Below are 13,907 nucleotides of genomic sequence, written 5' to 3'. Positions count from 1 at the left end.
CAGACCTTTCCCCGAAGTGATTGTACCAACTCACGTTCCCACTAACGGCGTATGAGAGTCCTGGTTACTTGATGGATCACTCACCAGTGCTTGGCATGATCAGTGTCTAATTTTAGCTGTTCTGGCGGGTACGTGGTGTGTCTCATTGTAGTTTTAATTTGGGTTTCCGTCATGACTAACAATGTTGAGCACTTTACACGTGCTTATTGGCCATTCATGTATCTTTGGTGAATTCCGTCCAGATCTTTTGCCCATTTTTAAATTGGCTGTTTATATAACATGCATACAGAAAAGTGCACGATTTCCTTCAGCTTTTGTGCAGATACTTGGTAGTCCTGTGTCTGTAATTCTGGGGACACCTGCATGTCCCATAAAAGCATTTTAGAACCCAGCCTCTTTTCCCCTAGAGTAGAAAATAGCCTAGTGTAATTTTATCCAACATACATTGGATCTGTTTCAGGAGTAAAAATACAATGTCAGCCCTCTCCATTTTCTTAGGTGTGGAAGCAAGACTATACTGAGGAAAAGGGACAGGTCTAGGAGACAGATGCCACATTGTCCCCCTGTGTCAGGGTCCATGGGAATGGTGTAACGGGATGAGGACTTCCGCCTTGCCTGGTCGTGTATGATTGTGATGATCAGTGACGTAGTGTGTGGGACAGGACTTTACAAAGCTCCAGGAAGATAGAAATGACTAGAACCTGGAAGACAGGCATGATCTTAAATTCATGAGATGTTAACAAAGAATTGAAGCGTTTAGTAGGAGTAGGTCGAGCACAGAAAAAGTGAATTGCTAATCCTCATATGTCTCCAAATAGAAACAATTTGAAGGTGAGGTGAATCTGAATGCGTGCAGTTAACTTGCATAACAAGAGCTCAGGTCTGCTGCGCTGAGCCTGTGCAGAGACAGTGCACGTGTGCCCTTGGTGACTTCTTTTCTTTCTCAAATATAAGATACAAGAGGAAAGGAGACTCCTGCCTCGGCATTAACCCTAAGAAGCAGTGTATATCCTGGGAGGGGCCCACCGCAGAAAAGAAGCATTCACGCAAACGCGTTGAGCGCTATTTTACGAAGAAGAGTGTGGAACTAATGAATGTTGACGGAGTCGCCGTTGGCAGTAAACCCGAATCTCCCTCATCTGAGCCAGTTTCATTTATCCCAGTGAAGGTCGCCGATGATGGGGCTGCTCCTGTCAAGACCTGGTTGAACCCTCTGGGGATTTACGATCAGCCCACCATGCAGTGGTTACAAGGGCAGGGTCCTCCAGAGCAAGAATCAAAGCAGCCAGACCTGCAGACAGACAGAGAGAGTGCCCTGCTCAAGGCCAAGGTGGAGGAGTTTAACCGGAGAGTTCGGGAGACTCCCCATGATATTCAGCTGTGGATGGCATTCGTTGCTTTTCAGGTAAGTGTCGCCCCCCCCAGTGCGCTTATTGGAGTGACTGTCCCAGCTTGGGGAAAGTGGATTGCTCTGCTGTGGTTTTCGAGACCCTGAGAGGAATCCTGGCACGGGGCATTCGAGAATGGTTAGGCTGGAGCCCTTGCCCTGAGCTTGCGCAAAGCCCCCCCAGGAAGACCGAATAAATGCAGCGTGGGGTAGTGCGTGCTTTCATGTGTAATTGGGGTTGGGATGAGGGACCGACCTGCCACTAGGGAGTGAGCAAGGGCTTCCAGAAGAAGGTGAAGTCTGAACCGAGTCTGGAAAGAAGAGTCGATGTTCACCAGGCCGGGAGAGGTACTTGTGAGGCACAGACGGTGTGCAAAACACAGAAACGGGGGGGAGAGAAGGTGGTGCTGACCCCACTCCCTGGTCCCCGTGCCGCTCCCGTCTCCAAGTACGTGGCTTTGTTTTCATCCTACATCTCCGTTTTTGAACCACGTATACAATTATCTTATTTTGCCCCACATTTCGCTGTTTTATTGGTAAAGTCGGCTCTTGGGAAGCAGTTTCTGAGATGCTGCATGCTAGCTACTGGTACATGATCAAAGTTTGAAATCCTGGAGCATAGATGGTAAATCAGGTGAGATAAACGCAAGATCAAACATATCAGGTGACCCAGGCGCCCTAGTAACAGAGTTTTCAGTAAAAAAAAAAAAAAAAAAAATTGTGGTAAATGCTTATCAAGAAAGCCGGTGACGACTGAATTTGAGCAGTGATGGGCGGTGCGGCCGGGCAGGGCTGTAAGTGTCTCTGTCCCGGTGGTGAGCTTTTCGTAACTTGATGTCTTTTGCCTGGAGGACGAGGTGATGAAGAGCCCTGGCCTGTACGCCATTGGGGAAGGAGAGCAGGACCGACAGAATCGGTCTCTGAGGCTGGTGCTGGAGAAGAAGCTGGCCGTCCTGGAGCGCGCCATCGACAGCAACCAGAGCAGCGTGGAGCTGAAGCTCGCCAAGCTGGCGCTCTGCTCCGAGTTCTGGGAGCCCTCCGCTCTGGCCAGAGAGTGGCAGAAGCTCATCTTCCTGCACCCCAACAACACAGCCCTTTGGCAGAAATACCTTTTATTTTGCCAGAGCCAGTTTAGCACCTTTACGGTCTCCAAAATTCACAGTCTTTACGGAAAATGCCTGAGCACCCTGTCCGCTGTGAACGACGGCAGCATCTTGTCACACCCTGCCTTGCCGGGCACCGAGGAGGCCATGTTTGGTAAGAAGCTGGGGACCAGGTCCACTTATTTCGGGGGAGTTCCCCTTTCTTTTGGCTTTTGTCAGAAATGAAGATTTAGTTTTGGTTTATTTTAGACATGTCGAAATGGATAAAACTGATTTAAACAAAAAGTATTAGGACTCCTTGTGATTATAACCAATTCCCCCCTTTCCATCTTCTTGGTGGGGGTGGGGGTGGGCATTAGAGCCAATAAAGTTAGAGAAGTATCATGGGTCTGGAAGTTCCAGCCTTTCTGCTTATTAACCGAGGAAACCTGGTAAAGTCTGGAATGTTCTGGCTGTCAGTGGCCTTTGTGGAGGTGCTTCTCTGGCCATCCTCCCCCGTTCTAGGATCTCAGGCTGTGGTGTTCAGGGGGAAGCCTGGCTGACTGGAGGTTGTTGCATAGATACAGTTGTTCTTTTTTTTTTTAATCTTTTTTATTTTTGAGAGGGGGAGGGGGGCAGAGAGAGTGGGAGACACAGAATCTAAAGCAGGCTCCAGGCTCTAAGCTGTCAGCCCAACACGGGGCTTGAACCGACAAACTGCGAGGTCATGACCTGAGCCAAAGTCGGATGCTTAACCAGCTGAGCCACCCAGGCGCCCCTGCATAGATGCCGTTCTTATGTGATTTTACTGTTAACATTTCTGGTGTGTCCTGAAGGAGCCCAGAAGATAAACTGCGTCCAGTAGCTAGCTGCAGAAGGCAGCACGGTAACCAGGAGCTGGAGAATATCACTCTTGACCTGAATCCTAGGTTTGCTCTTCCCTGGTAACCTTGCCAGTTCCTGAACCTGGCTGAGCTCCAGTGTCCCCCTCAGTGACAGTGGTATGGTACGTGCTTTGTAGGGTTATTGAGCACGTTACCTGAGGTGACATACAGTGAGCCTGGCTCGGTGTCTGGTACACAGCAGGTATTTATTTGATCAAAACCTTGCTATTTCTGTTACCTTCTAAAGATAGAAATACATTGCTCTAGAAATAACAAGCATTTGCCACACTGACAGAGTCTCATGTTTCATACCGTTCACAGTACGCTCAAATAGCTGAGTGTTATTTAGTGAATGGAATTGTACCACAGTTGAGAGAAACCAGCATTTTTGAAGACGGAGCCCTGATTTGTTTGCAGCTGGCTCTGCAGATGTGACGGAAGCTGATGACGGTGAACGCTGTCTAGCTAACGACACAGACCTTTGCTTTCTGACAAAAATCTACCCCATTCTTTTCTGAGAATTTTTCTTGTAATAATGAGCTTTGAACATTTGATTAACTGTTCAGACCAACCTTTTGGCTTATTTTTATGTAACATACATTGTTTTTGTTCATATTTGTATTCTGTGTTGTTTTCATATAAGAGTTGGAATAAATGTACATCATTTGATTACAGTACCATTGTGAGACCTTTTAACAAGGACATGTATTATTACAGCTTTGGAATTACCACAGTAACTAAATTTGGAGAAAAGATGTTCTCGGTGTTAAAATACACATTTTTATTTATTTTTATTTTAAATTTATTTTGAGAAAGTGCGAGTGAGTGCACACAAGGAAGGTAGGGGGGAACTGAAGACAGAGAGAGAGAGAAGAGAGAATATCTCAAGCATGCTCCATACTGAGCACAGAGCCTAACCTGGGGCTCGATCCCATGATCCCAGGATCATGACATGAGCCAAAGTCGAGAGTCGGACACTCAGCCGACTGAGCCAGCCAGGCGCCCCGGTATGCATGCTTTAGAAGCTGGGTTCTTTCCTTTTGATGGCGTTAACCAGAACTCTCCCTTCTCTCCCCGTTTCCAGCTCTCTTCCTTCAGCATTGCCACTTCCTGCGGCAGGCCGGTCACTCGGAGAAGGCGGTCTCCCTGTTCCAGGCCATGGTCGACTTCACCTTCTTCAAACCCGACAGTGTGAAAGACCTGCCCACCAAAGGACAGGTGGGGGTTCTGGTTGCGTGACACACCTGCCTCTCTCCTCCTCTCCCTTTCTCTCCTTCTTTCTTCTGGGGGCATGTGTGGATCGTGGGAGGTGGTGCTAGTATTTTTCAAATACCCTGTCCTCCTTTATATCAGCCTTGCTGAGCACTGTTGCTCAGAATATTGTGGTGATCCAAGGAGAATTGTATAACGAAGGGAGTGAAACAGGGAGAAGCATTCCCCCCACCCCATATATAGGCTCACCACGTCCCCCCTTCCTCTTGCTTATGAGCTTTGTATCAGTGCTCATTGCCCTCACCACGCAGAGAAACAATTGTTGTTCCTCTTACATCACATCTTACTCTTGTCCTAACCTTCATGCATCTGAAGTTGGATCTTACGTCATTTCTGCAGTTAACATCTCCACCACCTAAGATCTTTGCAGGATTGCAAACACTGTTACATGGTGGTGGTGGTGGTTTGTCAACCCTTGTCCTGATTGGGGACGTGCTGATGATTTAGGTGACACATGAACATTGCCCATATTTGTGATGTTGAAGCAATAAAAAAATCCTACCAAAGAGCCATATGAGAAAGCTTTCCTTGGAAGAAATCTAAGTCTCCTGCTTTGCAAAGGGGCTCTGGTATAAGATGGATAGGACAGCTGCATTTATGGTGAACTCACGGAGGTCCTGAGAGGCTGAGGTCTCCATCTTGTGGAATGTCCATGAATTGCATTTAAAGACCATTTCTATTATCATTATTTTTATATGTTTTTTCCTAGGCAAAATTGGGTTAAATATTGGTTAATCTTAGTATAACTGATTAGTAGTCCAATAAGCCAGATAAAAAAATTATTTTAAGACGTGCTTTGCTATTTTAGGAGTATGCTGTGTTACAGAAGGGATTCTTAGCTGACTGCGGGGCCCTGGATGTGTGCTCGCCGGGGCAGGATCAGAGGGGCCCTCATCCCTGCCCGTTGCTGACACTCACTGTCAATGATGAGGACAGTTACTTGTGGGGAGCACACTGCCCCGGACTGTGAAGCGTCAGGCGCCCCTCTCCTAAAGTGTCCACAGAGCCTGCCACACACTCTCGAGACTTTAAGTATTAACAGCACATATAGTTTCAAAGCATTTGCGAGACAGCTTTGAAATAAAGCTTTTTCTTTGATGACATTCTGTGTCTTTATAACGGAGAGACGTCATTACCATGCACAGCAGAACATCAAAGAAGCGAGTCTGGTCCGTTTCTAAGGAATGAATACGTTGGTTCTAATGATCACACTTAGAAAGATACACTTCTTTTTCTTGAGTGACTTTCTTTGATCCCTCCTGGAAGAACAAGACCTGTGAAGAGTGAGTGTGGTCTCCCCAGCTCCCCTGCCCGAGGCAGCTGACGGGCACTTGGTGTGGGGACACAGCCTCTTCCCGGTGTGTGTGGCGCTCCCCCGGCTCTGGCAGATGGTCCTGCGGCTCCTGGCCCACGGCATGCTGGAGACAGCCTCGTTCTCTTCAAAATGCTTCTTCCAGAAGCTTCCATTGAGCAAGTTGTGGGTTCACTTTTGAAGTCCTTATTGTCAGTTGATAAGACAATTGCTTTCCTGTTCATGGCTATGTTCGCTTCTCTTCCACGGGGAATTACTGCCCTGAACTGGGGACCGCACACAGCAGACCCGAGTCCCCAGAAGTGTGAGTGCTGAGCTGTGATCCCAGGGCCAGGCTTTAACATGTAGACCAGTTTATTCACCAGATGCCTGCCACATGCCTCTCTGTGCCGACAAGCGTTTATTGAGTCCCTACTGTGTGTTGGGCACTGTGCCAGATTGAGGAATACGGAGTTGAGAGGTCATACCCTCAGGAGCTCCCAGGCTGTCCTGTTGCAACTTTGAATCAGTCCCCTTCCCCTCAGAATGCCTGGAAAGCAACATGATTTCAGGTGTCCTGGGGCCCAGTGACTTTATGGGAACTGCCAGTGTCACTGTCCCCAGTTAGACTGGCCTAAACGGTCAGAGTTGGAGGCCCTTCTCGATGACCATGTAACTGGTTCTCAGAAGTGGCAGCCCGTCACTTTTTGCCGTATTCTGTTCACTAGAAGTCACTGGGTCCAGCCCGCGCTCAGGGGTGTGAATGCCACAGGGCAGGGGTTAGGGCCCTTGGGGTGGGGGGCTAATTTGGAGGCTGCCTCCCACACTAGGTATTTATTTTCCTGTTTTGGGGGTGTATCATATCTACTAGAAGGACCAATGGTGAGCGAGGTTTCCTCCATAACGCCCTCTCACACCAGTCAGAACGCACGCTGCTGAGAGTTAGCAGTTTTGTACAGGTTAGGCTAACCTCCATATTTTCAACGTGGACAGGTGGAATTCTTTGAGCCCTTCTGGGACAGTGGGGAGCCCCGGGCTGGGGAGAAGGGCGCCCGAGGCTGGAGAGCGTGGATGCACCAGCAGGAGCGCGGCGGCTGGGTGGTCATCAGTCCAGGTAAGGCGCCTCTCGAGATGCATGTGCTTCTGCCTTTTTCTTCTGGACTGTGCCTTCATATCTTCATGGCTATTTGTTTATATGTGTAAGCTGTGTATTAGTCCTTAAGAACATTGAATGCCAAAATAAGTGGATGCTTTGGGAGAATAGACTGTCGCTCACCTTTAGGGTCTTTCAGTCCTCAATCCTTTGGAGGGTTTGAGTTTCTTTCCAGAGAAAGTAATTTTCATTTTTCCTTTTATAAGGTTGCTCCTGAAAAAGTAATATGGTTACTAATCCCTCCTCTCTTTGCCCCATTCAGTGTGTATTTAAGTCAGTCGTTCTGTTTTCTTGGCAATGTACGGACCAACAATTCATTTGACAAATACTTCCCTATTTAGGAATACTATAAAGTAATTAGTAACTAGCATTTATGTAACTGTCATCGTAAGTGACCCCAAAGTACTTTCTAGATTTATACTCTAAAATACTGCTGTCCAATAGAAACATAATTCAAGCCACAAAAATAATTTCACATTTTCTAGTAGCCACATTAAAAAGGTAAAATGGTGGGGCGCCTGAGTGGCTCAGTCAGTTAAGCATCCAACTCTTGGTTTCGGCTCAGGTCATGATCTCATGGTTTCTTGGGTTCAAGCCCCCCATCTGGCTCCATGCTGACAGTGCAAAAGCCTGCTTGGGATTCTCTCTCCCCCCTCTCTGTCCTTCCCCAGCTTGCTCTTTCTCTCTCTCAAAAAAATAAACATATAAAATTAAAAATAATAATAACTAAAAGGTAAAATAGTTAAATTAATCTTGATAATATATTTTGTCATTATATTATTATAGTGCTTCAGAATCCTAATATTTCAACAGGTAACTAATAATTTAAAAATTGAAATAATTTGCATTTTTTTTTCATACAAGCTCTTCGAAGTCTGGTGTGTATCTTACACTTTATAGCACATTTCAGTTCAGACTCGCCACTTCCAAGGGCCCCGTGGATTCACGTACACGACTCCTGTCGGCCGGCACAGCTCTTGGCTATTCCAGAACGGCTTCATCCCCTGGTTTTGTTGAAAGTGCAGATGAAAGGTCAGGGAAGGTCCCAGTTGCTTGGCTTAGCTACTTTGACCTTCCTTGAATGTTCTCTCCCAAAAAGAACTGGAAACCTTCTTCAGGCTCACCAGTGGTTTCCTGTGTGAGGAAAAATGACGTGCAGGGCAAAATGGATGTAGGTATTCATCCCTTCTAAGCCACTGAGTCTACAAGCCCACATGAAGGACCAGAAGTTGGAAGTCTTTCTGGTAGTAACTTTTCTTGGAGTTACCAGCTCAGCGTGGCTCTCTGGTTTTAGGTTGTTTTTTTCATTTTGTTTTGTTTTAATGAGCAAGACTCTTACAGTGCATGGAATTTATGTTCTAAGGTTTACCATGTTCTGTGAGAAGAAAGTAGAATTCTCATACAGTGTCCAGGGACCAAAGTAACATTACTTCTCTGAAAAGTGCTCAAAATCCCAATTAGTTACTCATAATCAGATGTCAGTTTGTTTTCCCAGAAAGGTAATGCAAGTGGTAAAACCTTGATTTTTGTAATGTCAAATTACGGACATCTGTTGGCACGTATATTCCCTGCACGCTTTCCAAACGCTCCGTTACAGAGAACCTTCTACTGAGTTAAGTGAATTTAATGGGAATCTGGCAGAAAGCCAGCAGGATCAGAAGAAAGGCTGACAGTTTCTTGTTTCCAGAAAAGCTAAATAATAACTCTTCTTTGTTTTTGCTTTATTTTTTAAGTTTTCTTGTCCATCTTGATGAGGTCAGCATTTAGAGTGTAGTTGGTATTTATCATTGAATTTGAGGTGTTTCTTCATAGATCACAGCTTACTGCTCCTCTCTCACTCACTTTGTTAGTCTGTATTGTTGCGTATTGATACATGTCTTTTCAAAACCATGTGATCTTTTGAATTTCTAATGTAATAAATTCAGGTTTCTAAGTCTGATGTGTGACTTACAGGTAATTTCTTTTATGATGAGAGGTTTTCAGTGGGATTAAAGGATTACCTTCAATGTAAGTCTTTAGAAGAACGTAATAAGTAGTTAAATTTTAGTTTTCTTTGATAACTCTGAAGAGTATTTAGATAGAATATTGGGTTTAAAATGCTAAGTACATGTCATGCATGTAAATTCTCTGGAGTTTTTGTTACTCATTTATTTTGAAATACTTAAAGATTCACAGGAAGGTGGAAAATACACAGGTTTTGTGCCCCCCTCACCCAGGGCCCACCAGCGGTAGCCCTGGGGGGCCACAGCCTGGAAGTAACCCTAGGGCGGTCTGCAGCAAGAAAGAGGGAGAGAGAGAGAGGGAGGGAGGGAGAGAGAGAGCTTCACCAGTTTGACGAGCTCTCATGTGCATGCGTGTTTGGTGCTGTGCAGTCTTACCACAGGCTTCCTGTAACCTTATGGCCATGCCCACCCCCACACCCACCTCGGAGGACCACTGATCTGTCCTCTACCTCTATTATTATGTTGTTCAGTTATTTTGCATGTTATATAAATGGAATCATAGGGCATGTGACTTTTTAAAACAATTTCCTTTTATAAAATATATACAAAATTTACCATTTAAAAAGATCTTTACATATATGGTTCAGTGGCACTAACTACATGTGTGCTCTTGTGCAGCCATTTCACCTCTGTCCATCTCCTCAACCTTCTCCCCTTTCCAGCTGGAGCTCTGCACCCATTAGACTGTAACTCCCCATTCCTCCCCCTACCCTCCCCCACCCTGGCCCTTGATGACCACTGTGCTACTTTCTGTCCCTGAATTTGACAATTTTAGGAGCCGCATATAAGTGGGATCACACAGGATCTGTTCTGTCGTGACTGGCTTATTTCACTAAGCATAATGTCTTCCACATTTGTCCAATGTGTAGCATGTGTTTTAGTTAATTTTAATTAAAAAATTTTAATTAGAATTTTTTAATGTTTTTCTGTTTTTGAGAGAGAGACAGAACATGAGCAGGGGAGGAGCAGAGAGAGAGGGAGAAACAGAATCCGAAGCAGGCTCCAGGCTCTGAGCTGTCAGCACAGAGCCCAATGCAGGGCTTGAACTCACAAACCATGAGATCATGACCTGAGCCGAAGTTGAACGCTCAACTGACTGGGCCCCCCAGGGGGCACCCCGCAGTACCTCCTTTGTAAGGCTGAAGGCATCCACTGTGTTAGACTGTGTTTTGTTTGTCCATTCATCTGTCCATGGACACTCGGGTTGCCTCACCTTTTGCAACTGCGAACATGGCATGCACGTGGCTGTCTGAGAACGCACTTAGAGTTCTCTGCACGTGTGCCCAGAAGTGGTGATACTGGATCATATGGTAGTTGCTAAAAATTCTCACTGCTGCTATGTTGTTCTCCAGAGCACTGCACACACCTCCCCCCCCACCTGTGCACAAGGGTTCCAGTTTGTCCACAGCCTCACCAACATTTGTCTTCTGTGTGACTTCTTAAGATTGGCCTTTTTTCCCACTTAGCATCATTCCCCTGAGATCCGTCCAAATTGTTGCACATGTCCTTAGTGTGTTTGCATTTACTGTGAGTAGTAGGTGTAGACATACCACAGTTTGCTTCCCCTACTCCTGTGGGACATTTGGAGTGTTTGCAGGGCTTGGCAGTTATGGATAAAGCTGCTGTGGGTGTTAGTGTGCACGTAGATTTTCATTTTTCCGTGATCGGCACCAGCGAGTGCAGCTGCTGGGTCTTAGAATAAGTGCATGTCTAGTTTTATAAGAAGCTGCCCACCTGTTTTCTGGGTGGCTGTACCATTTTATCTACCCTGAGTGTTTTTTTTTTTCAAATATTGAACTTTTCTCCTCTATTATTTTGCATGTTCAGAGTTAGGAAGCAAAATGAAAGTACAGGATAATCCTGAATCGACCTTTTTTTGAAAAGTGGTCACAGGTTGTAGTCATAAGGCCACTGGCTGAAAATTCTGGTGGCTTTAGAAAATCTGAACCAGTGCTGTCATTAAATATCATGTAGCATTCTGGAACTGTGTTGTCCAAGTGCAGTAGGCACTAGCCATATGTGGCCATTTTGTTTTAAGGTTATGTATTCTGAGAGAGAGCAAGCAGGAGAGGGGCAGAGAGAGAAAGTGGGGGGAGAGAGAGAACCCCAAGCAGGTTCCACACTGCTGATGGTGGAGCCCAACGCAGGCCTCAAACCCACAGACTGTGAGATCATGACCCGAACGGAAACCAAGAGCCAGACACATCCAGACATTTAACCGACTGAACCACCCAGGCACCCCCCCATGTGTGGCCCTTTTAATTAAAAATGAAATAAAATTAAAAATTTGGTTCTGGTATCAGCTACATTTCAGGTTCCCAGTAAGTCATGTGGCTGGTTGCTCACGTTAGACACAGAGATGCATATTCTGTCATCATCGCAGAACAGAAAGTTCTGTTGGGAAGTCCTGTTCTGTAATGTGCATATTCCCATTTTAATTGCTGTGATAGTGTTAAAAATCATCTGACTTCATTGGCTAATCTGCCAGGGAATCTGGGGAACTTGGTTGATGATAGGAGACTCCCTCGGTGGGTCTGAGTCCCCGAGTGTCCCCAAAGGCCGGGCCCGGTTCTTACTTGTCGTGGCATTCCAGGACCCCCCAGGGCAGCTGGCGGAGCGGAGCCATTGGGTGCTGATGGCTGGTGAGGGGAGCTAAACATTCTGTTCTTGTCTAGATGATGATGATGATGAGCCGGAAGATGAGGACCAGGAAATAAGAGATAAGTCTCTGCCCCGGTGGCAGATCTGGCTTGCCGCCGAGCGGTCCCGAGACCAGAGGCACTGGCGGCCGTGGCGCCCCGATAAGACCAAGAAGCAAACCGAGGAGGACTGTGAGGATCCGGAGAGACAGGCAGGTCCCCTGCCCCAGGAGGGAGGCCAGCCTTGGGGCCCTTGCCTTCTCCCCGTTCCTGTGGGGTTTGGTGCCTGACAGAAGCCCGCTGAGCTCGCTCTCTGAGCACTCGCCTGGCTTGGGAGATGTTAGCTTGCTCCTGTTTCTCTTTGTGGAAACTTCTCTGGCCACAGGTGAAACGGGAGCACAGACACTTGACCAGGTAGTTCCTGTCCCCCATTAAGGAGGGTAGGCTTCCCTGGAGAGTGTCTTCCGGGTCATTCAGTTAATTTTTCCCACAGAAGCCTGAGGACTTGGGGTTTTAAAACGTGGTATCGCGGTCCCAGATTCGTTGACTCTGGGGTCCTCAGAGTCTAATCAGAGCCTGGAGTGGAATAGCTTTCTGATTAATTGACGGTTCTGACGACTAGACTCCCGAGGCGTCCAGTACTGTGCTCATGCTTTGGTTTCCGCTTTGCTGAGATGCCCTGAATCCCAGGCTGGTCTCGTGGCCTCACCTTTCCAAGTTCCTGCACGAAATCGCCTGTGGATGTTCACCATTGGCGTTCTGTCTTCTCATGGCTCTTCCCGCACAGCCCACGGCTGCTGACCCTCCTTGCTGCCTTGTGACTTTTTATCTACTTTTGAGCATATTTTTCATTTCTGAAAATAATTTTGTACAAAGAAATCACCAAATAATAAAATTTATTTTCTATCTCAATTAACAGTTTTAACACGTGTTAACTTATCACAGTACTCACAGGGCGCCTGGGTGGCTCAGTCGGTTAAGTGTCTGACTTCGGCTCAGGTCATGATCTCATGGTTTGTGGGTTCAAGCCCCACATCAGGCTCTGTGCTGACAGCTCAGAGCCTGGAGCATGTCTTCGGATTCTGTGTCTCCCTCTTTCTCTGACCCACCCCTGCTCGTGCTGTCTCTTTCTCTCTCAGAAATAAGTGAAACATTAAAAAAAAAAAAAAACTTATCAGAGTAATCACAAAAGCAATTATGTGTGCTTTCAGAAGTGAGTATGATTCTAGATTGTTTATGAATCCATTAGGCTCCTTTGGAAGGTTTTGGCTTATGCCTGCCAGCAGCTCCCTCCAGCTCTCCGGAGCCTTGCGAGGCCTCTGCTTTTTTGCATCTTGCAGAAAACCTAGCTCTCGTCCATTTAAAATTTAATTTGAATAATGTTGAATCCTCAGCACATCCGTGTAAGAAGAGCTGTGGGGCAAGTCATGAAGCCCTGGTGTTTGTCATAGTAGACAAGCCGAGCCCCTGAGCAGCCCCTTCATTTTGTTCTCTTGCAGGTGCTGTTTGATGACATCGCACAGTCTATGATCCGTCTTTCCAGCCAGGATCTTCAGTTTCAGCTGGTTGCGGCCTTTCTGCAGTTCCTGGGGGTGCCTTCTGGCCTCAGCCCTCCAGCCTCCTGCCTCTCCCTGGCCATGGATGAGAACAGCATCTTCGATAATGGACTTCATGACGAAATGCCTCTGACTTTTCTCAACCTTTCCTTCTCCGGTGTCAGCTGTGTTGGCCGCTCGGACCCACTGGGCTGCCGGCGCTGGATGCGGGGTCACAATCGAGAGGGCGAGGAGTTCATCCGCAACATCTTTCACCTTGTGATGCCTTTGTTTTCAGGCCAGGAGAGGTCTGAGCTCTGCTTCTCCTGGTTACGGTATGAGATTGCGAAGGTAACTCCGGCCTCCTCCACCCCATGTGGGGGCTTCATAAATGATCACGGGGCTCTTGGTGCTCCTCGGAGCACTGGGCCACACCACCTCCTTCTTCGAGGATGCCGCAGACCCCTGGGGTGTGGCTGGAGGGCAGGAGGAAGGTGGGGTGCAGCTCCCCCGTGCCTGGGGCTGTTAGTGTTTGCGCTTCTGCTGCCAGATGTCTGGGATCGTAGGAGCAGCTGGTGTGAAGAGCCAAGCTTAAGCAGGGGTTAGAGGATTTTCGGCTTTATTAAAATAGATAAAATAAGCTATTTAAGCCTGCTCCTTA

At 47.0% G+C, this 13,907-nt stretch overlaps 1 protein-coding gene across 2 annotated transcripts in view; it reads left to right on the top strand.

The window, feature by feature from the left end:
* Positions 1 to 13,907, top strand: part of NRDE2 (NRDE-2, necessary for RNA interference, domain containing) — a 55,053-nt gene that overhangs the window by 34,706 nt on the left and 6,440 nt on the right. For both annotated transcript variants that reach the window (XR_005528494.1, XM_039232527.1), the window contains exons 5-10: positions 955 to 1,405; positions 2,239 to 2,644; positions 4,438 to 4,571; positions 6,910 to 7,030; positions 11,748 to 11,923; positions 13,211 to 13,597. Coding sequence is in view for 1 of the 2 variants with exons in the window: in XM_039232527.1 (XP_039088458.1) it covers positions 955 to 1,405; positions 2,239 to 2,644; positions 4,438 to 4,571; positions 6,910 to 7,030; positions 11,748 to 11,923; positions 13,211 to 13,597 (1,675 nt within the window). In the remaining variant the exon portion in view is untranslated. The remainder of the gene's footprint in view (positions 1 to 954; positions 1,406 to 2,238; positions 2,645 to 4,437; positions 4,572 to 6,909; positions 7,031 to 11,747; positions 11,924 to 13,210; positions 13,598 to 13,907) is intronic.

This window comes from Hyaena hyaena, unplaced genomic scaffold, assembly GCF_003009895.1.
Source record: "Hyaena hyaena isolate Hyena2069 unplaced genomic scaffold, ASM300989v1 scaffold_67, whole genome shotgun sequence".
Classification (NCBI taxonomy): domain Eukaryota; kingdom Metazoa; phylum Chordata; class Mammalia; order Carnivora; family Hyaenidae; genus Hyaena; species Hyaena hyaena.
Note: the sequence above shows the minus strand (reverse complement) of the source record. Positions and strands in the feature narration are given on the sequence as shown.